The sequence below is a fragment of the Delphinus delphis genome, chromosome 4, assembly GCF_949987515.2.
Source record: "Delphinus delphis chromosome 4, mDelDel1.2, whole genome shotgun sequence".
Classification (NCBI taxonomy): domain Eukaryota; kingdom Metazoa; phylum Chordata; class Mammalia; order Artiodactyla; family Delphinidae; genus Delphinus; species Delphinus delphis.
In genome coordinates this window covers 137207558-137234342 of record NC_082686.1, presented here as the reverse complement: position 1 = coordinate 137234342, position 26785 = coordinate 137207558, and the positions used below count along the sequence as shown (strand labels likewise).

At 39.0% G+C, this 26785-nt stretch overlaps 1 protein-coding gene across 2 annotated transcripts in view; it reads right to left on the bottom strand.

The window, feature by feature from the left end:
- Positions 1-25629, bottom strand: part of RAB5A (RAB5A, member RAS oncogene family) — a 29919-nt gene extending 4290 nt beyond the window's left edge. Inside the window, exons 1-5 of one of the 2 annotated variants that reach the window (XM_060011533.1) lie at positions 25269-25628; positions 21970-22225; positions 2798-2949; positions 2368-2490; positions 766-859 (exon numbers count right to left, since the gene is read on the bottom strand). In XM_060011533.1, coding sequence (XP_059867516.1) covers positions 766-859; positions 2368-2490; positions 2798-2949; positions 21970-22132 — 532 coding nt within the window. In that variant the 5' untranslated portion in view covers positions 22133-22225; positions 25269-25628. Of the gene's footprint in view, positions 1-765; positions 860-2367; positions 2491-2797; positions 2950-21969; positions 22226-25268 lie in introns of both variants that reach the window. The other variant, XM_060011534.1, reaches the window with a different exon arrangement.
- Between the last annotated feature and the right edge of the window lie 1156 nt (positions 25630-26785).

Sequence of the window (26785 nt, the reverse complement as noted above, 5' to 3'; positions counted from 1 at the left end):
GAAGAAAGAAGGCTTCAACTTCATCACCTATAATCAACGACTGTGCAACAGCAATCATTATTTGTTAAAAGTACTTAGAGGAAAGGTAAGAGCACAGTGTAGGATCAAATGACCATCGAGGCAATAGAAAGCCTGGATATTGTTTTGCTTTCCCTTGTTCTCTCTGTGCCTCAGTGCTTTGAAACTTTCTCCATTACAATATTTGCGTTAAAACAATTTGTAAATCTGTATGTACAATGTACTTGTCTGTGTTATAGTTGTCAGTAATCAATGATTTAAAAAGAACCTGAAAAATAAACAAAAATAGTGTTCAGAGCAATGGAGAGATGAAAATAGTTATTGATCAGTAAGAAACAAATCTCATCATGTCTATATGTTGCACTGAAAAACATTACTGAGTTTATCTTCCTTTTATATAAAAACTATAATCTAATAGAAAAACATGTATTTATCCAAATTTTTCAGTGAAATCTTTAGAAAATCTATCTGCTTGAACTATCAGCTCCAAGTTCAGGCTTTCAACTCACCTAGAAGAAACTTAACTAAACTGAAAGCACTGCAACCTAATGGGTAATAATTTTTCAAATTTAACAATATGCCTAACAAAGTAATGCTTCTGGAAGAAATCTAGGATAGTAGTATAATCATTAAAAACAAAACAAAACAAAATTCCAAGAATTAAAAAAAAGACAGTCAAACCAAATATGCCCCCAGTGTAACTTGTTCTACCTTTATTTTTACTGTTTGCAAAAAAGTTAATCTTACCTATTGCCATGAATATTTCATTTACATTCATTGATGTTTTAGCTGATGTCTCCATAAATAATAAACTGTTGTCATCTGCATAGGACTGTGCTTCCTGTTTATAGAACAAAAATTGAGATATATCCTTTGCACATACTATTACTATACCTCCCTTATTTTTGTTATAGAAAAAAAGAGGCTTCCTTATTACTACTCCAACTTGATCACCTACAACCAACAACTGTATAATAAGCAATTATTTATAGTTAAAAGTAAAACAAAGGTAACCACTGCGTAGTTTATAATTTCCCTTTTGCCTTAACTTCTTGCACAATCCCATCCTACTTTATCTGGTCTCACATTAAATCTACTTTCAGATGATGAGTTTCGGAGAGAGGGACAACAATCCTAAATATAAAACTCTCTTTGATCTTTATGGCAATTTTACCTATGCTCGTTATTTACAAGGAAGGTAAAGGGAAACCAAATGTTTAACACCGGCTTCAGCCACTAAATGGTACCCTTGTATTTAATTCTGAATGACTTCTACAAGCAATATTTTAATTTTGAATGTCATGAATCATTCCTTTGAAAACTCTACAAGCAGCATTTTAATTCTGAATATGTCATGAATCATTCCTCTGAAAATTCTATTACTACTTTACGTTGTCATGCTTTACAGTTTACGTGTATTATTGCCTTTGATCCTCACAGCTGTTGTGAAGAACAACCAATTATCATTCCAATTTGATAAAGAAAAAAAATGAGTTTCCTTTGAAATGTTATGTGACAGGGCCACTTGTGACTATAATGTAAGTGCGCTATCTGCCTCTCTATGCTGAGGAGGTAACTATCTTAGAAAGAGTAATAGATACTATACCTCACATGGTTGTCACCAGAATTAAATGAAACCACATGTGCAGATTCTCAGTTTACTACCTAATAGTGCAAGAAATATTAGTGCCCTTTCTCCCAGTACGTGTACTCCATCATCAAAAAAGAACATTAACCCATCACTGATATTATACATATAATGGCCACAACCAAACTTCTCTGGTAGAGAAGCTGAAGAGCAAGAGGAGGGGAAGTTTTAAAATGTCTAACTAGAGACATTGCTTTATTTTAAATGACAGTACTTTATTTTGCAGCTGGGAACACTCTTAATTAGCTATATTAGATAACATACACACTGGATTTAAGCTTTTATTTTTGAAGGCCCTTTTAAGAACCACCACATATATGTATGTGTGTATGTGGGTATGTATATGTGTGGTGATATATATAGGTAGTTAAAAAAAGTTAGGAAGGATACTAAAGTTATACGTGGGGTTGGAGGGATTAGGGCAGGAGGCAATCACCTTTTGCTTTATATATTTCCACACTGTTTGTGAACAATTACTTCTTTTGTAATTGTTTAGGTCGACAAAATCTTTGAATCAACTTATATATTACAATTAAATAAAGATATTAAAAAATTCAGGTTTATCATGAGATTTTATTACATAGTACACATCTGGCTAAAAACTTTTTATCATTTGCATCGTTTTAAAATTGTAACTGTAATTCAAGTGTGGGTACAGAAGAAAAATATGCGCCTCCAAGTGAAAGTTAAATTCAACATACCTGGAAATCGACAGCTCTTTTATTTGCGAGGTCAGCCTTGTTTCCTGACAAAGCTATAACAATGTTAGGGCTGGCCTGCCTCTGAAGCTCTTTAACCCAGTTTTTGGCTCTGGCAAAGGACTCCTGGGAAACAAAGAAACAGCTATTCGGCACAGGCTCAAAGAATGGCTAGGGAGTGTGTCTGTGGGGCGAGGCTTTAAAGACTGTCCAGTGTGACTCCTGGAAAGCAATTCTTAGCACTACTGTAGTAGCTGAGACAATTGCATCTTATTTTTTAAAATCAGCTTCTCTATTTCATAAAAGCTTTGGCAGAAATGTCATGCTTGGCTAACAAAAAAAGATTAAGAAAAAATCTTTTCTATAATTGAAATTCTGAATACCAAAAATGGATACTCAAACAAGTTTCTTTGTAGAATGCATTTCTACTTACCTCGTTTGTGATATCATATACAACTATGGCTGCTTGTGCTCCTCTGTAGTACATCGGTGCTAGGCTATGGTATCGTTCTTGACCAGCTGTATCCCATATTTCAAACTTTACTGTTGTGTCATCAAGACACACCGTTTGAGTTAGAAAAGCAGCTGAAAGAAGAAAATGTCTGCAATAAGTTTATCATTTTCCTACTAATATTTTAATACTACAGAAAACACCTAGAAACCTGATATACTGCATACCCACAGTTAATAGTGGCTTTAAATACCTGTAAGATCTATGCTTCAAAGCTAGATAAATATATGCTTACATATAAAAACCTTCATAGTAAAATCACAGCTTGAAAGTGTTTCCTACATTCTTAAAAAGTGTGTTGTAATATTAAATAAGTTTTTTAAAGTTCTTAAATTGTTTTACAAATTGTGTATCTAAAAACTTTAAATTGTAACATGACTTAAGAAATATATATATTTTCTTTCTTTCTTTCCTTCTTTCTTTCTTTCTTTTTTTTTTTTGTGGTACACGGGCCTCTCACTGTTGTGGCCTCTCCCGTTGCGGAGCACAGGCTCCGGCCATGGCTCACGGGCCCAGACGCTCCGCGGCACGTGGGATCCTCCCGGACCGGGGCACAGAACCCGCGTCCCCTGCACCGACAGGTGGATTCTCAACCACTGCGCCACCAGGGAAGCCCATTGATATTCTTGAAAAACTGGGGGGAAGGTGGATCAGCATACCTATAACTACCATCTATACTGACAACAGCATACCTCTTGCTCCATTCTCCTGGGTTTAATTGGCATAATCTGGGAATTTAGTCCCAGTCCATTACCACTAAATCAATATATTTTTTATATTATTCCATCAAAACATCGACATTAATTTTTATAATCGTTATTACCTCAACCTAGACTTAATTTGTTTAATAGAGATTCAATATTAACTCCTAGCTTTCATTCCTTGCCTTATGGATTTTGTGATTTGTACTTTTTCCACCTGTTCTTTTCTGAGATTTTAATCTTAATAATAAAGTAACATTTTATAATGATATTCCTCCTTTTAAAATTAAGAGATTGCTGTCACATCCTGCAAAGAATTACTGTATCATTTATTTTCTCAATTGCTTCCTGAGAACAATATGAAGTAAAATGTCTATTATAAGTATGATTCTCTTGGCTCTAAGAATAAACATCAGGAAAAACACCACATGGATGCTTCTGAAAATAAGTTGACTTATAAGAGGTACATGATAATCAAGTGAATTGAACTTTAAAATATAACTCTTAGAGTAAGTTTTTAGATGTTGTTAGCTGCACCAAAGACCTACACACAGCCATTTTCCCCAGCATGCTGGCCAACAGTAAGAACACCTTACAGTTCCTTTCTTTCATTAACTTTGGTAGTTAAACCCTGCTGCTCTATCACTCAATTTTAGTTGGTAAGCTCTTTCCTTTTTCTTTCAGCTCAAGATGTATTCAACTCCTCTGAAACTGGCATAGAATTAAGTTATAAAGTTTTCAAAAACTCTGTCCTCCCATGCAAGAGAATTATGATCCAATCCTGTAAATTGTAGCAGTTTACGAGTGATGTTAATCTTAAGAGATTTACTAGTTAATACCAATGTGCTGAATAAACCAAGTCTAATTTGATTTACATCTCTTCTATATTAGACATAACATTTATTTTCTGTGCTATTTTTATTAGGTCAACTGACTGCTGTACTGGCTTTGGTATCAACAAACTATAATCTTCTCAATTTTGCAACCATCATGATTGGAAATTTCTTTATTTTGAGTTAATTCTATTAGGGTTCTGTGAATTCTCACAATTGGCTAGTCATATTTAAAATATACTCCAATTCAAACTTCTTTTACCATCCAAAATTAGCAAAAATATCCATTTTTAAAAATCCTGTATTTATGATAAAGGATACCAAGAAAGTACTATGTCACTTTTTCCCAGTCACGAAAAGTTCTCATGCAGAATCAGTATTTTTATTTATTTACTTTTTTTTTTTTTTTTTGCGGTACGCGGGCCGCTCACTGCTGCGGCCTCTCCCGTTGCAGAGCACAGGCTCCGGACGTGCAGGCTCAGCGGCCACGGTTCACGGGCCCAGCCGCTCCGTGGCATGTGGGATCTCCTGGACCGGGGCACGAACCCGTGTCCCCTGCATTGGCAGGCGGACTCTCAACCACTGCGCCACCAGGCAGTTAAGAATCCGCCTGCCAGTGCTGGGGACATGGGTTCTAGCCCTGGTCCGGGAAGATCCCACATGCTGCAGAACAACTAAGCCCATGCACCACAACTACTGAGCCTGCGCTCTGGAGCCCGCGAGCCACAACAACTGAAGCCCACGTGCCACAACTACTGAAGCCCGCCCGCCTAGAGCCCGTGCTCCACAGCAAGAGAAGCCACCGCAACGAGAAGCCTGCGCACTGCAACGAAGAGTAGCCCCCACTCACCGCAACTAGAGAAAGCCTGCATGCAGCAACGAAGACCCAACACAGCCAAAAGTAATAAATAAAATAAATTTTTAAAAAATGTATCAAGCGTCCATTCCATCCTTAAGCCTGAAACCTGCACTTTGCACAAAGCTCTTAGGGCAATCTCTCTAAACCTAGAAACCAGAAGAGAATGTCCACCATCACGATTATGTAATATCACTTCAGATATTCTTATAATAATTAATGTAATAAATTATTGGAAAGAGACATTATTTGGAAGAGGCAAGAAGCCTGAAATGAAAATCCAAAGGCGTCAGCTAAAATAAAGCACATAGTAAATTCCTTAAATTGGCTGGAACAGATCAAAGAAACAGCCTTACAAACACAGGCAGTGACCAGATTTCAGTGTTATGCTGGGAGGAGACTGGATCCCTATCAAATTAACAAAGAATAAGAACAATCAATTCACTCAACTCCTCTCAGAAGCCATCCTTCATCACACCCTTTTAAGCAGGTCCTACCTTTGTGCTCCCAGAGTTCCCTATGCAAGAACACGTTTCACACTTTATAATCATTGGTTTACATTATCTTCTCCTAGACTAGGAAGTTCCTTGAGAAACTAGCTATTCTTGTCCATATTCAATATCTAAAATAAATCTCAGTTCATATAAATGTCCAAAAAGTTTGCTGAAGTCCAGGAAAGATATGTACAACTATTAGGGGGCTATTTTGACTAGATACAGTTCCCAAATGGGAAAAAAATAGGTATTTCAAAAGGCCTCTCTCTACTCAAGTTATTATGTAACAAACACAATCTCAAAGTACCAACAAGATCTTTTTACCTGGGTAACACCATACTGTTAATGTGATATGATAAAAAGAGCATAATTACGGGGGGAGGAGAAAAAAGACCAATATTAGAGGCCAGTGGAATGAGTTTTAGGGTACAGTCAAAAACACATTAGAACTACTTAGAAGTGCTGTAGTGCCACAAGGGCAGAAATATAGGAATAGGATAACCCAGTATTATAAACATTATATAACACGAAGACCATCAAGATTTTCCAAAGTTCTCAAGGTTTCAAATACTACCAAAGTATTTAACTTCCCCCATAAAAGTCAGTGAAGTACAGCTGACATCTTCAAATCCTCAGTGCTTCTAAAAGTACATTACTAGTCCTTTACAAAGTTGTAAAAATAAACTCTAGCACTCAAAATATAAACTACTACATAAATACTGTAGCAACATTAACCAACCACCAACTTACCTGAATCTGCAAAACCACTTTAATTTATCCAAAACGTCTATTTTCTGGCTAAGAACCATCACTTTCTTAGACCTCTTCATTTTCTCTTCACTTCCATCACCAGCACTAGCAGTTGGTTTTCTTTTCGGGCCCACATTTCACAAAGAAACAGCTTTTATCACTTCGAGAGTTACTGTGTACGCGACGACAAGTAAAGAAAAACAAAGCTGCGTTGAGAAGCAGGTGCTGGCCTGTCTAATAGGCTTCCTCTTTGGGCTTCCACGATCAGTTCCTATTTGCAAGCTTGGCAGTAAGCAAGTAACACTTCAGTCTCAGCAAAACTACAAATTACTGAATGACAGACCTTGGGGTCAGCTGAGAGTTGGTGAAACTGTAAATGTTAAACCTGCAAATACCAAAGGCCTATAATGTGTAAGACCTCGATAAATAGTAAGCAAGGAGGAGACACTGCAATACACTGGGCAAGGGAAAGAACATCCAAAATCAATAGCATTAACCAAAGGTTAACAACTCATAAAAAAAAGTTTAAACACACACCTAAAATGATTCTACATGAACTAAACAGAAGGGCAAAAAAGGAAAAACCAAGGAACCAATATCACCCCAACCCTCAACTTATTATTTTATCAAATTTGATAGAAAAGAATTACTTTATTAGAACTGACCAAAAATCCTATAAGACTATCAGGTTTGATTATATAAAAATTAAAGACTTCAGGTTTGTAAAACATGTATCATACACTCAAAACACAAGGACAAACTCATTTAGAAAAATTTCTATAGTGGATATTATGAGATTAATTTTTAATATGTAGAAAGCTCATATAAATCTTAACTCCAAAAGCATCAAAGATAAATGTGCAAGAAAATCCACAAAAGGCATGTAACACAGAAAAAAATCAACACCACTAGTAATCAATGAAATCATCCTCACAGCAAAAATAGTTAAGTATTATCCCTTAACTTAGCAAAATTAAAAAATGAAAATAAAAGAGTGTAGCAAAAACTGATGCTCTGCTGGAGATACTGTATTAACTGTTTTGAAATAATTTTGCCAACATGTGGCAAAGCCATGAAAACTCTATTTGTTAACCTAGTATCTTATGGAATCTCTAAAAGATGATATGGGAGCAGGAGCGTAGGGAGAACACACCTTTAAGTTCAAAGTACTTTTGTATTTAATAATAAGAAATAACCTAATGTATAAGTGAAAAGGCACTGATGGTTTGGTTAAGTATTAAGATGCAACTAAATTTAAAATACTAATAAAATGACCTCTTAATTGCCAAAAAGTAAAAAAAAAGAAAAACAAAAAACCCCACATACATACACACACACACAAATATATATATACACATACATACATATATATATAAAAATATTTTTTTTCCCATGACTATGTCCTCCCTTACATAAAACTTTCATGGAAGTGGTGGATTTGATGCCCTATTAAAACTGAAAGGATATAGTTGTTAGAGAGGGGAAGAGCCTTGTTCAACATCTCAGATGCTGATCAGGGGCTTGTGAACATAAAATCCAAGTTAGAGGTTCTTTGGAGGTGAGGTGTAGGGGAAGCAAAGGTTTTTAGAGCCAAGTAATTCAATGGTTGGGTTCGATGGATCTGGATCAAACTTCAGGGAGAAAGATGGCAGAAACTTACCAACTGGCATCAAGAACAAGGTATCAAAGTTATCTGTGAAGGAAGAAATTGGTTTGTTGGGAAAATGACTATCAGTGGCAGTAGTATTATAATACAATATAATGAATTTTATCAGATAATATAATGAATTTTATCAGACAGATGAGCACTGACTTCAGATGATAAAATCGTACACAGACAAAGATATGGATGGTCTATGGCAGTGGTCCCCAACCATTTTGGCTCTGGGGACCAGTTTCATGGGAAACAATTTTTCCACAGATTGGGGGAGAGGGGTTCAGGAGGTAATGTGAGCCATGGGGAAAGATAGGGAGCAGCAGATGAAGCTTCACTTGCTTGCCTGCCGCTCACCTCCTGCTGTGTGGCTCGGTTCCTAACAGGTCACGGACCGTTACCAGTTTGCGGCCCGGGGGGGTTGGGGACCCCTGGTCTATGGGACTTCCCTGGTGGTGCAGTGGCAAGAATCCACCTTACGATGCAGGGTAGGTGGGTTCGATCCTTGGTAAGAGAACTAAGATCCCACATGCCGCAGGGCAACTAAGCCCGCAGGCCACAACTACTGAGCTTACACGCCTCAACAAGAGAGCACGTGTGCTGCAAACTACAGGACTCACGCGCTCTGGAACCTGTGTGCCGCAGCTAGAGAGAAGCTCACGCGCCACAATGAAGAGCCTGCAAGCCGCAACGAAAGATCCTGCATGCCGCAACTAAGACCCAAAGCAGCCAAGAATAAATAAAATAAATAAATAATAAATGATAAATCTTTAAAAAAAGAATATATGGATGGTCTAAAAGCCAACAACGGCCAAAATAAAAGCTGCGGCCATTTTTTATTTTCAACTGTGTATGTGTATAGAAGAGCGTACCCAGTAGACCATGGCAGCAAAGAAGATGAAGACCACGTATTCTTGGAAGAGTTACAGTTCAACTAACGCAAGGAGGAAGGTAAGAAAGGGGATAAAAATAGATTGGGGCAGAAAGGAAAGCGTACACAGTGATTAAGCCCTAACAGAAAACACTCCAAAAGCCTGGCAACAAAGTATAAATATATACTTTGATCTCTATATGATCTCTATATACAAAACATAGAGATCATATATAAAAGATGGCCATACATGGGCTTCCCTGGTGGCGCAATGGTTGAGAGTCCGCCTGCTGATGCAGGGGACGCGGGTTCGTGCCCCGGTCCGGGAAGATCCCACATGCCACGGAGCGGCTGGGCCCGTGAGCTATGGCCGCTGGGCCTGCGCGTCCGGAGCCTGTGCTCCACAACGGGAGAGGCTGCAACAGTGAGAGGCCTGCGTACCACAAAAAAAAAGAAAGAAAAAAGATGGCCAAGAAGCACATGAAAAGCTGCTTACCATCACTAATTATTAGAGAAATACAAAACTACAATGAGGTATCACCTCATACCAGTTAGAATGGGCACCAGAAAATCTACAAACAACAAATGCTGGAGAGGGTGTGGAGAAAAGGGAACCTTCTTGTACTGTTGGTGGGAATGTAAATTGATACAGTCACTATGGAGAACAGTATGGAGGTTCCTTAAAAAACTAAAAATAGAATTACCATATGACCCAGCAATCCCATTACTGGGCATATACCCTGAGAAAACCATAATTCAAAAAGAGTCATGTACCACAATGTTCACTGCAGCTCTATTTACAATAGCCAGGACATGGAAGCAACCTAAATGTCCATCAACAGATGAATGGATAAAAAAGATGTAGCACATATATACAATGGAATATTACTCAGCCATAAAAAGGGACGAAATTGGGTCATTTGTAGAGACGTGGATAGATCTAGACTGTCATACAGAGTGAAGTAAGTCAGAAAGAGAAAAACAAATATCATATATTAACGCATAACGCATATATGTGGAACCTAGAAAAATGGTAGAGATGAACCGGCTTGCAGGGCAGAAACAGAGAGACAGATGTAGAGAACAAACGTATGGACAACTGGGGGGAAAGTGGTGCAGGGGGTCATGGTGGTGAAATGAATTGGGAGATTGGGACTGACATAGTATGTATAGTATGTATTAAATGGATAACTAATAAGAACCTGCTCTATAAAAAATTTAATAAAATTCAAAAATTCATAAATAAATAAAGATGGCATAAATTAATCAAACAAAAAATAAAAAGATGGCCATATTCCCAAAGTAAATCCAACTTATGAGATGATCTATATAAATACTCATCATATTGAACTCATTCTTAAAGACCAATAAGCATCTGATAAGGACTGATATCCAGAATATACACAAAACTCCTACAACTTAGCAACACAAAAATCCAAACTACTCAATTAAAAAAATGGGCAAAGGACTTTAATAAACATTTCTCCAAAGATAAATGGCTGGGAATTCCCTGGTGGTCCAGTGGTTAAGGCTTGGCACTTTATCTGCTGAGGCCCAGGTTCGATCCCTGGTCAGGGAACTAAGATCCCACAAGCCATGCAGCATGGCCAAAAAACCAAAAAACATACGCACACACACACACAACCACACGGCCAAGAAGCACATGAAACGATGCTCAACATCACTAACAGGAAAATGCAAATCAATACCACAATGAGATACCACTTCACACCCATCAGAATATCTATTATCAAAAGGGAAAACAAGAGTTCCCAGGATATGGAGAAATTGAAACCCTTGTGCACTGATGGCGGGAACATAAAATGGTACAGCCACTGTGGAAAACGGTATAGAAATTCTTCAAAAATACTAAACACAGAATTTCCATATGATCCAACAATTCCACTTCCAGATATATGTCCAAAAGATGTGAAAGATATTTGTACACCAATGTTCACAGCAGCGTTATTCACAATAGCCAAAAGGTGGAAGAGACCCAGGAGTCCATCAAAGGATAAAATAAGCAAAATGTTGTATATACATAAAATGGAATATTATTCTGACTTAAAAAGGAAGAAAAATTTGACACGTTTACAAGATGGATGAACCTTGATGACACGCTAAGTGAAAAAAGCCAGTCATAAAAGGACACTATCATATAATTTCTCTTATATGAGTGAGGTTCCTAGAGTAGTCAAATTCAGACAGAAAGTAGGATGGTATTTGCCACAGGTGGGGGGCGGAGTGGGGAAATAGGGAGTTATTGTTTAATGGATAGGGTTTCAGTTGGGCAAGATAAAAAAGTTCTGAAGATGGACATGATGTTTGCACAACAATGTGAATACACCTAATGCCATAAAACTGCACACTTAAAATGGTTAAAACTGTAAAATTTTTATTACGTGTATTTTACCACAACAAAAATCATTCAAGCAACATCTAAAGATAGTTGTTGCCAAATGAACGCAATCTTGGAAAATATTAATGATACATAGGGAAGTCTGCATGAAGTCATGCAAAATGAGGATCAGTTTTTCTCCAACATGATCTAGGAGGAAGATATACTTTTTAAAAGACTAATTCATGCAATTTTTTTCAGAAATAATATGGGAGTAACAGAGGTCAATGTGTTTTTCTTTTACTATTATAGCTTGACAGTTACTCTTAAAGGACACCCAACTCTTCTAAGGGAATCACTAGCCAGGACATAAGCTAGTCACATGTCACTAGTTGAACATTATCATACTAATATTTCTGATAGTACATTAATGTACACTGTTTTAAAATTAGTCGTAGGAGTTTGAACTTGGTTAGTATTAAGTTAGTATCCCAAACCCAATCACCCTAGAATGAACTGATAAAACCAATATTTGAACCTTCAAGGCTGAGAGTCTGTGGTTACCACACCAAGGGCACAATCCTTAAAGTCTTTACTCACCTGATGGGTTTTATATAACAATCATGTTCCAAATACTAAACTGGGAAGCAGAATGAAGGCACACATCACAAAGAGGAAAGGTGAAGAAATGGGAGAAAGGGGAGAGGCTGTTAAAAGCTATTAGCTAGTATCAGACAAATGCTCCCCAACAAACATCAAGAGAAAAAGTTAATGAAATTAACTCAGCTTTAAGGGATATATGTCCATGAAAGACATTTAACAGACACTTTGTTAAATAGTTTAAACAGTATTTTAAAAAATTCCTATAATGTGCAAGCAAAGATGACTTCTGGTTCTGCATATAAGGAACTTAGAAGTCGCCACTCCATCCTGACAAATGAAAACCTAAGTAAACTGAAAAATCAACAGTTGTTCTTAGATCTGAAAAAGAAGTGAGGTCACAGGGCAATCTGTTGTCCCCCAAATTGGAGAGACAAGCCAGGTGGATACAGAAAACCACAACATGTAAGGGCAGAAACCTGAGGAAACCAGTGCTGGTGTAGGAAACTGTAATTGACAAATTGCTGGAGGTTAGGTATGGACAAATCTGAGTTAAAAACTCCAGGGGAACCCACCAGACATAGGGGAGGAGGGGGGCACCAGACTTTTGTGAGTTTTACATCCAGGAACTTGATCAGGTTCTCACAGTACATATCAGAGAAAAATCCCTGCCTGCTTCTGGCAAGGTAGGAGGAAAAGGAACCATTTTGAAATAAACCAGACTAGCATGTTCTTAACAAAGCCTGTCCCCATGAGAAACTAGTTAACTAGTTAACCTGTTGGAGTATTATCAGACTCTTAACTGACTTGGGGGAAGAAATATCCAACTCAAGCCAGTTCTATCCTTCCATGTGGGAGAAGGGAAATCTCTAATTCCAGTCCATTCTAGCCATCCTGTCTCAATCCAAGGGGGGTAGAAAAAAACTGATAACCACTTGTGAAGTTCACTGTTTAGACAAACAGGCTCACTAAAAGACAGACCTAATCACAGGACTGTAGAATGGTCCCCCCCCCACACACCTCTTTACTGCACTACTAAAGGCCTATTTATGGCACTTGCTTTTACCCAGTATTATCATATCCAGCTAGCAAGAAAAATCACAAGGCATACTAAAAGGCAAAACACAGTTTGAAGAGACAGAGCAAGCATCAGAACCAGGAACAGCAGAGATGCTGGAATTACCAGACTGGGAATTTAAAACAACTAGGATTAATGTGCTAAGGACCCTAATGGTAAAGACAGAATACAAGAATAGATGGACAATGTCAGCAGAGAAATGGAAATCTTAAGAACACCCCAAAATTGCCAGAGGTCAAAAATACCATAAGAGAAATAAAGAATGCCTTTGATGGGCTTATTAGATGACTGCACATGACTGAGGAAAGAACCTCAGACCTTGAGGTCTATCAATAGTAACCTCCAAAACTGAAATATAAAGAGAATAAAGACTGAAAAACACTGAACAGAATATCCAAGGACTGTGAGACAACTACAAAAGGTGTACTATATTCATAACGGGAATACCAGAGGAGAAGAAAGGAATAGAATATGTGAAGCAATAAAGACTGAGAATTTCCCCAAAATAATGTCAGACACCGAATTACAGATCCAAAAAGCTCAGAGAACACCAAGAAAGAGAAATGCTGAAAATTCTACTCCCAGGCATATAATTTTCAAACTAAAGAAAATCAAAGATAATGTGCAAGGATTGTGCCCTGGCTATTTTGCAAAGGAGGCCTCTTTCCCCCTTCTCCTTAGTGATATCCCTTCTCCATTTGGTTTAAGAACCTAGCACTTAATACTTCCCAAGTCTCAAGGAAATCTACCAGACTTTAAAAAAATTACTGGCCTTGAAAGTGACTCTTTTAATGCTTAGCAATAAGCCTATCCACTAAGTGAGCTTAAAATAAAAGTTCTGGGGCTTCCCTGGTGGCGCAGTGGTTGAGTCTGCCTGCCAATGCAGGGGACGCGAGTTCATGCCCCTGCCTGGGAGGATCCCACATGCCGTGGAGCGGCTGGGCCCGTGAGCCATGGCCGCTGAGCCTGAGCGTCCAGAGCCTGTGCTCCGCGGCGGGAGGCCACAGCAGTGAGAAGCCCGCATACTGGAAAAAAAAAAAAAAACCAAAAATGCAGAGATCAATGTACATAAGCATGGCAAAGATCTGTAAGTATGACACTACCTTGAGTTAGTAAAATAGGATAACAGGCATTCTGTGTGTTGCTGGTTGGAGGGCGGTGTGGAAAAATGTATCAGAATTACAAAAGTATATAACCTAAGACACAGCAATCAACTTCGAGGAATTTATGTTACAGAAATACTTGGAATATGTGAGAAATGACTATGAATTAAATTATTCAATGCAGCACTGTTAACGTCCCAAAATATAAAACAATGTGCAAATCTGAAACTAGAACTGATAAAGCATATTGATTATGATCCATTCAAAGGAATGTTGATACAGCCAAGAAAAAAATGAGGATGCTCTTCATAAAATGATATGAGAAATCAGACTGTATTTTCCAAGATGGCCAGAAGATTTCACATACATTCTTGTGACAACATGACACTGACACTTCCCTCAAATCTGTACAAGCCTGTGATATGAACATAATTGACACTATCTATGTGAACTTCCGGGAGGTAGGTCATAAAAAGCTACCCAGCCTCTGCCTGGTATTTTGGGGATATTCATGTTTGAACCCAGCCATCATGCTGTGAGGAAACCCAAACCAGGTGGCAAGGCCACATGCAGGTGTTCTGGCTGACAGCCCCAGCTGAGGTCCCAACCAATAGCCAGAATGAGCTGCCAGATGTGTTGAGATGATTCTAGCCCCAGCACTGACTGCCACCCATGACATCAGAAAATCACCTAAGCCCACTCAACCCCCAGAAACAAAAGAGATAATAATTGTTTTAAATGACTAAGCTTTGGGTTCATTTGTTTCTGAGTAGTAGATAACTGGGACAGTATTAAAGTGAAAAATAAAAAGTATACTACAGTAGGTCTGGTATGTTTCAAATTGCATAAAAAGGAGAAAATACACAGATATAAATATAATAGTAACTTTGCAAGGACAAAGTAACACTACCTCTGGGAAAAAGAACTAAGTGGGTAGAAGACAGGAGGGAGACTTTTCGATGTCAACCATTTGAGATTTGACTTATAAGAACAAATCAATGAAATAATAAAAATGTGATACATGTGGAGGGCATAAAAATGAACATAGTGGTGCTCACTTTGGAACATGAGTGATTTGAATTTTTATTTAAAAATACTTTCACATTATTTTCCTTATATCAATAAATCGATATATAAGGGGCTCTGTACCTGCCAAGTACCACACATTTTATAACAGAATGCTTATGTCATGCATATCCTGACCCTAAACTTTATCAATTCCAGAATACAGGTGGCAATGAAGAAAGATCTGTCTTTAATCCCAGCTGTCACTTAGTTGCAAAACCTCAGGCAAATCACTTTTGTTGCCTCAGTTTCCTCATCTATAAGATTAGTATTTCCTCATATAGCTATGGTAAGGTCCAGATGACACTGTGAGAATGCTGTATGAGCTCTATGACTGTATCATATGACATGGAGCTAACTTAAAAATTACCTTACAAGCTATCCTAAAATTACCCTGTACTTCCTTGAAGTCACATTTTTCTAAAATTTACAAATTACTTATGAATACAATAGATGAGAAAGTTAGGATTGTCTAAGTTCAAGTTCAAGCCCTCTAATATTAAAGGACCCTATGTGTCCAAGATACATTCACATTACACCTCAAATAGAATTGGTATCAACTAAGTGGAACCCCTCTTGGCTCTCGTTCTATGTGAGGATAAATAACTTTTTTTTTTTTATTGGCCGTGCTACATGGCACGTGGGATCTTAATTCCCCAACTAGGGATCGAACCCGCACCCCCTGGCTGTGGAAGCAGGAGTCCTAACCACTGAACCACTGAAATCCCTAAGTAACTATTTTTTTAACTGAGAAACGCTGAAGGTGCCTGATCATTAGAGTGACTACAGTCCCATATCATCAAGGTATCTCTTCTTTTTGAATCCAAAGAGTGACTGCTATCTTCAGCTTTGCAAACAGGCTAAAACCACAAATGACTGGTTCCTCATCCTGCTGTTACCCTTCCTCATCTATATTACCTGGAAAAGAGGGTGAATGTTGTTCACCAGCACTTCCCTCAAATACTGTTTTGCAACACTTGTAAAATTCTAAGGATTATTTCTTATTTTCAAAATCCAATATGTGACTTCACTCTCATCTTGAGGAATTTAGTAATTTGGTAGTTGCAGTTCATGTTTACATCAAAATAGCCAATGATCAAAAATCAAACGCCTCTGGAATTACTCCTGCTGCCTTTCTCACTCTAATACATCCCTATTTGCCACCAAGAGGCCTGGCAACAAAAGGCTCTCAATGATAACTCCAAATGATGAATTAATTCAGCATGCATCGTAAGGAAGACTGCATATAAGTAACCTCAGATTACTATGGTGTAAGACCCAAAAGGTGGAAAGGTTAACTTTGGTTTCTAATATTTAGCACAGTGCTAGGAGGTTGGTAAATTTGTTGAGTAAATGAATTTCTGAAAAGCTTGATAATCTTATTTCCCAGCAAATTAGTGAATCAACAGAAGTAGTTCACCATACTTAGAGCTAACTGGCAAAATCATTCTACCAAACAGCTTTGAACACTTCAGCAACACCAGAGGGCATCGATGAATTAAGTAAGACAGGGCAAAAACACACGTTCATGATCCCAAATTGTGAAATAAATTTTAAGAGGAAGAAAAGGTTTAACTATACTGATTGCATTGTTTAATGTGGAGGAGAGTACACACTTTAAAAAAAGTCTGCCCTAAAAGAATCCTTATTTAGCTTACTCTTCTCATTTTATAAATGTGTAAACAGTGCTGTTTGTAAAAGGAAGCCAGGATTGAAGCTAAGCTTATTGGCTCCTAATTCACAGCAATGTTTCAGTAGCCACATATGATAACATTTTAAACTGGAACACTGGGGAATAACTGATGTTAAGACTATTAAAATTTTTTAGGTCAGAACTGGTGCAAACATATAAAATACCAAATCTTTACCAATTTCTCCTAGTAATACAACCTATCTCAAATACTGAATATGTACTTTCTAGAAGGAAATATTATTATGCAGAAAGGTAATATTCTTTCAATTAGAACCAAAAGATAAACTCCCACAAATTTTAACTCTCACTGTAACAGAAAGAATAATGAATATTTCAAAAAGCATTTTTCTCATGAATTGCAAACTATATGCTGGTGGTTTGTCCCTAGGTCTTCTATCCTTTCTCAAAAGTACTTTTAATTGAAAACAATATGCAGATGCAAAAAGATAAAGGAAGTAAACAAATGCACAGATTGCAATTACACAAACAAGTCTTTCTTACAGCTAACAAGTGAAGGGCAATAGTAGAAAGCTTACTACTACAGGAAAAACATGAGTTATTCAGATTTAAATTTTCTAGCTGCTTTTATTTTTCAGTTTAGGAAGCAAATTTAGTATGTACATACATGTCGTATTCTATCTAACTGTGTAATTTCTCTCTCTGAGAAAACTTCCAAAATATCTTAGTTGATGTGGGGAGCAGGCATTTAATGTAACATACATAAATAACCGCTTTTTTGAAAATCAACAAATGGTGGGAGGGTTAAGCAAGAATCTACCATACAGAACTTAAAGAAACTTAGTTGTATATGTTCATGCTATTTACTTGAAGGAATCTGCAAAAACTCCATTTTTGGAAAGGCTCAAATTTAGGAAGTACCTGCTCATAAAGTTTTTTACATCTCATTTGTTCCTATAAATTTTAATAAGAAACTTTATCTTCCAAGAGGAGAAAATCTGGACATAAAATTCTTTAACACTGTCAAATCCTAAATTGAATGCTCTGCACTAGGTGGAAAAGTCACGGTTCTAAAATAATGTCATGTCATGACAATACAACAAAAATATCAACAGTGATAAAAATGACTCAGCAAAAAGTAATGGTGGTGATGGTAATAGCTAATATTTAATAAGCATTTTACTCAATGCTAGGCATTGTGCCAAGAAATGTATATGCACTTTCATTTAATCCTTACCAAAAACCTCAAGTAAGGTACTATTATTTCCATTTCATATAAGACACAAATAAAGCTGGGTATGACTTGCCTCAGATGATACGTGGTATGTGCTGGAGCTAGAATTTTAAATCAAACAATGTGGATATAGAGCCGCTCGCCACCCCTTTCTTAACCACACGCTCGACTCTTAAGAAGGTCCTGGTTGTAAATTGATAAGGTAAGGTAAAAGACTGTTAATAATAACTTTGAAACCAACCTTGTTTTTCTTAATTTTAATAATTTTTCCCCCAGATGTTTTTGAATCTGAATAGAAGAACAAGTCCTGGTAGCCCCTTAGAGAAAACTGGACGGATGTTAAATACAGAATAAACTTTGTTCTTCCAGTAAAAACAACCCTGAAATAATTATTTCAGACACTCTACTTAGGGTTAATAACTGCTGAAAATAGCTTAAAAAAGAAGGCACTTATTTCTTTAATTTCGTGTATAACCAGTCCTTGATTATTTGTGGCAATAAAAGGGAACAGCATCAGTACAGATAACTGAAAACTATGGATATTCTAACTCCCGTAAGTAAAGACAAGGCAGGGTATCCTTGATGGAACAGAGAAGGAGCCATGCTCTCTTAAAGAGGCCTAGCAGGTTAACAGGAAGGGGTTCCCATACAAAGAAATAACAGGTTAATATGTAATGTAACCAAGTACATAATACTTGAAATTCTCAAACTGGAGGAGTTAGATGAACAGCAAGTTTTAAAAAAATCCTACAGTTTAAAAAAAAGAAAAGCAATTATTCCATTTGTGGGAGAACTTTAATATGTAGTGTAAATGTAATACTGGCTCCTCAGAACACAGAAAGCAGGGGTTCTCAAACTTTGGCATGTACTAGAATCACGTGGAAGACTTGTTAAAACTTAAGATAAATCTTTAGGTGTTCAAGGTGTTAAATGAAAGATGGCCAGTCCAAACATCCAACAAGTATTTACTGAAGAGCTATGTGCCTCCAGATGAAATAGCAAGAAGGATGACAACCCTCTGAGCCTAATGCTCCCTGCTAACCTTATGGGCTAGTCTTAGACAAACAATGGGAACGTAAATGTCATGCAGACTTTAAACCCCTACAAATAAGCTAGAACTCCCCAAAGCGCTAAACCCACCACCTATCTATCTCATTATGAGTGCTATAGAGCCAAGGGGCAGGGGTGTGGGGTATTGTGAGACAACATGGATTCTTAAATCAAGCTATCGTGTTTAGGAAGAACCACAAAAACTAAAGAAACCTTGATGTTCTTGATGAATATAAGGTTCTAGAATACACAAATTCAAGAGTGCAGTATATGATTTCCACCTTACAACACAACCAGAGATGAAAATTTTAAGTGAGCTCTTCAGCCCGCAACTAATGTTATTAAACATCAACAGTTAAGTAAAAAATAAAGAACAGATGAAATGTAAAACATCTGGCCAGGTTCATTTTTAGACAGCTCCTACCACACATCAGCCAAAACAAAAAGACATATTACCTACAAGTTACAGACCTTAAATAGCTCAAACCTTGAGATCCTTAAATGCTTAGATTCTAATCTAGTCCTTAAGAGTGAAGAGCTGCTAGCAAAGAGCATAAAAAAAACAGTGCTCAACTGTAGGCAAGTTAAACCAATACGTCTTACACCTTAAACTTACACAATATTATGTCACTTATCTCTCAAAAACAAACAAAAAATCCAGGGCTCACAGCTGTAATCATAATGGCACTGTCATACCTCCTAAGGATATTAATATGTGGTCAACATAGTGGAAAGGTATCCAGCCAGTAACCATTAACATAGAAATTGGGATGTAAAGTCCTAAAGTTGGTTTAAAAAGCCAGCTCAATCTGTACTCGTAGAAAATATTAAGGAAGTTTTATGTGTTAGAATGAAAACCTTTTGACAATTTCATTAATGAAATGTAGACAATTGGTATTGGTATTGGTAATTGGTATTAAATGGAAATGGAGATTTTATATATATATATATGTATGTGTATATATATATATATATATATATATATATACACACACTCCCATACACACATATCAGAGAATATGTATATTTATGTTGATGAACTGATAAGGGGTTGAATTTCTCTTTTAAATGTTCTTCCTTAGATGTCATTAGGAAAAAATACATTTCGAAGATAATCGGGAGTAACCAAAACAAAAACAAAGTTCTAGTCTTAGGATACATTTCCCAGGAGTTAAGTTCTTTACTACAGTACTTCAGTGTTTTTGTTATTTTAATATGCACTGTGAAGGGGGGCAGGGTTAGCACATAGCAAGTCCCAAACGTATCGGCCCAGGTATTTTGCCTACGATGCATATGTACTTTGGAAAATGCTGCAACTGACAATCACTTGCCAAAAAGCAGTTATAATGACTAACTTTTTGCACCAGTTTAAGGTGGGTGGACATAACCTCAAACTCTTTAAAACTCTTCCTACCATGTGGGCTAGTTAACTTTGGCCCAATTTGCTTTCTGGAGGAGGCTAAAGCTTGAGAGGTAATACTTCATTATTAAATCATACGTATACATATTTTTATATTTCATTATTAAACGGTATACACACACACAAATGTATTCACAAAGAAACCACAAAGAACGTGTGATACACTTCATTAAAGCTTTTTAAAATACCAAGATTTCTGAATCAAAATAAAAGCTGCATGGTATGGACTATACTTTTGATGCTCATCCATTATAAAAACCATAAAATACTAAAATGGGATCACATTGTAACATGACATACAAATGGAGGGGGCTGACAATCACTGTTATACTGCTGAGTCTATTAAAGTGGAAATACCACTTATCTACTACATTTCTTGTATGTAGGGAAAAGCCAGGAGATACTAGAGTTCTGTAATTTATCTTATTGGGAGGATCTGAAACTACAAATAAAATTCTCAAGTGTACTTACTTGAGAACATATACTCAATGCATAGCATAAAGTTATGCTCCTGAAAGACGGACTCCAAGAAGTTGCTACATGCCAGTGGGTATCTGCCTTACATATTTCAAAAGTAAGACTTTAAAACGTATAAAATACCTGGAAAAAATATGGTACTGCTTAGTTACACACCCCTTGCAAAATACCGCGGATCTTAAAGCTGTCCACACAGTACCTAATTCAAAAGCTTCATTTGGCAGATGAAACTGATGCCCAAAAAAGGCTGTTTTGCCCCACTGCTATATACAGTTGTGGATTTCTCTGATGAGGTTCAATTATCTAATTTCTTGTCTTCTATTCACAGCAATGCTCTGTTAGTTGTCTCCTCTTTGTCCTGTATCTTACCGTCCCCTTGCCTCAGTCTTACCAAAAACACTGTAAGCAGTGCTTACTCTACCTCTTTCCCCTCTCCTTCCATCTTTCTCTCCAGGTCCCATTTCCCTTTCATGTCCCTCTTCATTAATCACTCACTTTTTCTCTTCCCTCAGTTATTTAGAATTAGAATTTTAATGTTAACTCTTTTACTATTTACTTTTACTATTTTCACTATTCATTCTAAAGCCAATATAATTCAGCACAAACATGTATTAACTTGAAGAAGCTTCTAATCATTATCAAGAAAGATATCAATCAAATCTTATACTTGGGGACATTGATTCCACTCATGTTTACATCTGTGTTTTAGCTTCCATATAACCATCTTGGGGATAACCAGTAAATCGAAATATTAAACAACATTACCTTAACAAAAACCAAGTTATAAAGCTTGAGCCTGCTGCTCAGCTCTTCACTCTGAGACCTACTTAGTACCTATCATCATACAATCAGAACAGCAAAATCTTATTTGTCAACGTATGATTCAATTAAATGAAGAAGGGATAAAAGAAAATCTTACCCCCAATGGTACTCTCTTGAAATTCATGAAATTGGCCCTTCACAAAACGAAGCACCAGGCTCGATTTGCCAACAGCAGACTCTCCCAGAAGTACTAATTTGAACTGGCATATTTTATTTCCAGTATTTGGCCCATTGGGTCTTGTTGCTCCTCGATTAGCCATGTCCAAATTTGAAAGAAGTCCCTAATTTCAGTCTCTTAAATGAACTTCCAGGATGCAAGGTGTCAATTTTTTTCTTTCTGGAGGTAGAGAAACCTGTAAAAAAACAAATATGAAGTAATTAAGTATACAAATCAGCAAAACAAAGCAAATCTACTATTAATCACTTCGGTAAATTCTGCCTGTAACACATTATTGCATGACAATTATAACCTCTAATAGACACTGAGTGTCATTTAGTTTAATTCACTACCTTTGTCAGTACTGTAAAGGCATGAGATTTGAGCCTAAAATCATGCTGTAATCAAGGCTTTTAAAACATTTTAAAGCTAACCTTTATCAAAGACTCAATTTTGTGCCAGGTGATTTTAAGTACTTAACACAGCCACTCAACAATCCTATAAAGTTGACTATTACAATCCTTAAAAATGAGGAAAACAGGCACAGAGAGGTTAAGTAACTTGAGGTCACACAGTTACTGTGACAGAGCTTCAACAGAGCTGAGTTTCAAACCCTGGCAACCTGAAAGGTGACTCAAGTACTTAGGTTAAAACAGTTTTGAGTAAAATTAAGTTAATAAGTGGAAAGCTCTTAGAATAGACCTTAGAACACAGTAACAGCTCAATAAATGTTGGCCATTATCATTTGAAGGCTTCTGTTAAACAGTACATGTTTTTTGTTTATTTAACGGTAGTTTTGGAGCAACAAATATATTAAGTAGGTGGTGTGTCTGGTGCCTAAAAGACTTAAAACTGTTTTCTGATGTGCCCAAGTATATCAGACGTGGAACTGTTAACTGTGGTTCTCTATGTGGTGAGTGAATTAGTGTCTTGGTTATCCTTTTCTGTAGTTCTGGAGCTAACAAATGTGTCGTTACTTTCTATTTAACACATTTAGAAAAAGCTAGCCTGAAGGGCAACTTCTATGTCTTCTACTATTATCTAAGAACGCTAATTTTCAATCTCAAAGAATTAGGGAACTTTCAAAGAACTCTTTTCCAATCTATTCACAAATCAATCATCATAGTTTTCTTCCATCTTTAATCAAAAGCTGATCATGTGCTAATAACATTAAATCTGATGATTCCCCTTCTCAAATCACTGTTCTATTTCATTTAGGTACCTAATAAGATATTTGCCTTACCCATGAAATTAGTTTATACAAGAATCCCTCTTGACCACGAACTCATTAATAAACATATCCATGAGACCTTACATTCATGGCAATAAAATCACCTCTGCCTTACCTAAACAGTAGCTTTGAAGAGTCCTTACCTTTTAGTAATACGTATTGAAATACTGACAAATGAAATAATAGGTCTGAGTTGCTTCCAAACAATGGGGGCGTAAATAAAACAAGATTGGCCATAAAATAACTGAAGCTAGGGTGATGGGTTCATTATACTATTCTTCCTACTTCTGTACATTTAAAAAATTTTCTGTAATAAAAAAATGCTCCAACCCCACATCTATCCTCCTACCACCCCAAAAACATATCAGATTTGGGGATCTAATCCTGGCTAGCTATACCAATTTCTGCTGGAGCAAGTGCTTTCATTTCAAAGCCTCTATTTCCAGTATACCTAACTTTCATAACTGCTGTGGGAAGTAAACAAGAAACTATATATGTAAAAAGTTTCTAATACAGTGGTCAACACACAGCAGGGATTTAAAATTGGCAATTAAAGTGCCCCTTTGATGAAATAATGACCAAGTATCAAAAGAAAGTCAGGTAGACTGAAAATGCACCAACACACCTTCAGATAGTACATACGATAGCAACTAAAACACTTCCCAGCTGTCTGATTACCTACAAAACAGCAAACTGAATTACTCATCAAGGACAACATGCTCCGAATTTCCAGTCCTCCCAAAATTGCACGGAAAACATCAGATGCCCATTAAAAAAGATTATGATTTAGCTTTGTCTTTTAAGGTTTAAAGCCTTGCATTATAGTTCCCTCCAAGGATCTCAAACAAAACATATCTAAATCTAATTATAAATATACAGTTAGCATAACATTAAGGTTAAAAGTTACATTTTGTAATAGTTGCATTCACTACTTAAACTTTTGTTTCACAAAAGCACAAGATTTTGCACAAAGTGCATTTTAAATCTTTTGAAAACACCTGGCATTCTAGAGTTAAAGTCCTCCTGGGTGCTCCTTGATGAAAACTAACAGCAGCTTACGTTTCTGGGTACTTATTTTGTGCCAAGCACCATCCTATGAATTAGGCTCACAGCAACCCTACGAGCTCTTTTTATTATCCCATTTTACACTAAGAATAAAGTTTCTGAGCTGTCCTGAATTACCGCAGTGGTGTCCATGTGGGTTTTTTCTCTACTAGTTATGTGAAAGGCAATTGACTGGACACTTAGGCACCACTTCAGCAAAAAACAAAAACCAAATATGTGAATTATGACGTTCAGAGCTTGAAAAAGTCTGAGTCTCAGGAGGATAACCAGCTTCCAGGGAGGCGAACAACAGAGCACGTTTAAAGGGCTCTATCCAGTGAGTGTGTTCAGCGACCTAGTTGTGCCGAGTTGTTTAAGGCTGCGGTTCACCACCTTCCAACGATGAGACAAGAGTCCCTAGACAGCCCGGCTTCCCGAGCCGCCTCCTCCCTCCATTACCCGGCTCAGGGAGTCGGGGGGTAGGCGGAGCTCCCCAAATTCACACCTGCTGGAAGCCCCAGTTCCTCCTCCGAGAGCACCTGAGCAACTGACACCAGCTCCGATCGCCCGAGCAGGCAGGCTCCGCCAGGCCCCTGGGCCGTCTCTCCCATCCTCCTCCCCGGAATCCGGCCTGCTTCTGGCCGGAGACCACCCCCCCCCAACCCCGGGCTGCCAGGACTGAGCAGGCGGAACCGCGGCCTCCGGCCCTCTCTCGCGGCGCCATCTTGAGAAGGGAACAGGGTGACACCCGTCGCTCCCTCGGCCGGTCCCCAAATCCTGGCCTCCGAAGCCCCTCGAAGGATGAGTCACCAGGGCCGGTGGGTCGAGACGCCGGGTTCGGCCCATCTCCAGTCTCGGGCCCCGACGCGCGAGAGGGAAGGGCGGAGGACTCCGCGCCGGCAGGGCCCGCGGACCACCCGGGGTCCCGACCCGCTCCGCGCAGGCGGAGGGCCGGCTCGGTTACCTGAGTCCGCAGCTCGCGGGGCCGCGGCGCCGAAGCTTCCGGCTGCAGGTCCCAGGCGGAGCCCGAGAGGAGGCTGAGGCTGAGGCGGCGGTGGTGGCGCGTCTCCTCGTCTCGCCGCTCCCCTCAGACTGGACGGTGCGGGGCTCGTGCCGCGGTGCCGCCCCCGTCGGTCTCCGTCTCCGCCTCTCGCCGCTCCGCCTTCCTCTTTGCTTTCTCCTCCTCCGCCGCCGCCGGCGCTCGAGTTCCCACTAAATCTTCCTCCTCCTCCCTCCTCCCCTCAGGCCGGCCGCCGGCTCCTTCGCTAACCAAAACACAAACACTCCAGTCCCAGCGCGGTAGCCACTTCCGCCGCCCGGCGCCGGCCTCGCCGCCACGTCGCCGCACGTCGCAGACTACGCCCCTTCGTCACTTCCGGTCGTTCCCCGTCCGCCCGTTCTATCCGCTCCCCCGCCCCCTCTCAGAGCCTTAAGAGTCCGGGCTGGGCCGCGGGGCGGGGCGGCCGCGTCACGTGACCCCAGCGAGCCGCGGGGTCGGCTACGGCCGCGGGCCGCCTCCCCTTGCCCGCTTCCCCGGGGCGCGCGCGGCCCCGCCCCCGTCGGCGCCATTGTTATCTGGGCGGTGGTCGGTGGCTCCCCGTGGCCGAGGGCGGGGACGAGGCGGGGACACTCCTTGGCCGGCCTGCTCTAGGGGGAGCCCAGAAGAGCTTGGGTTTGTTACTCCCAGGCGGTGTGGGGCGGCGAAGTTTTCTCTGTGAATATTAGTTGTCAGTTCCCCTTCCCCTACCTCTGCAGCAGCCCAACAATGCCCCCTCGGCTTAGGGGCTTTTTTGTGGGGGCTTTTCTAGCACAAGAGAGCCTTCCAACACGTCCCTAGGGATGGGTGGATAGGTAAGGGGCATTGACTCCAGGGAGGAGGATGCGATCCTCCCCCGGCCCCCGAAAGTTGTCTTTAGGCGGGGACATTTTCAATAACTTGCTTTTCTTGAGAGCCTACCTGTTTTGGGTGCGAAGGGGCAAGTTATAAAATAATAGGTAGCTTTTATAAAGAATTTCCCGTCGCGGGTTACTGCACTAAACGCTTTACAGGAATTATCCCATTTTCTTCCTACGCTATGGGGCTCTCACTCTGAAACTAGCTCTATCGTCCGCCTCCCTCTACATTGGAATATTACCTACCCAAAGTGGTCCTCGCCGCTGTCTAGCACAGCAGCTGGCAGCCAGGAGTCTTCAGTCGTGGCTGTGGAATTCACGAATGTGCCGTGCCTGTTTTACAGGTAAAGAATTGGAGGCACAGAGATTGTGTAACTTGTCCAAAATCACCGCGGAGTAGGTGATGAAATTGTGTTCTAACCTGCGGGCTGGCTCCAGAATCTGAGTTCTTAAGCACAGTTCCAGTAAAAGAACCCAATACATTCATTAGCCTCCATTGCAGACCTACTTAAGGCAAGCTATTTTGGCTCCATCTCATACAACAGTCCCTGGCTGGGCATCTGAAACAAAACAAAAAATTCCTTTCGG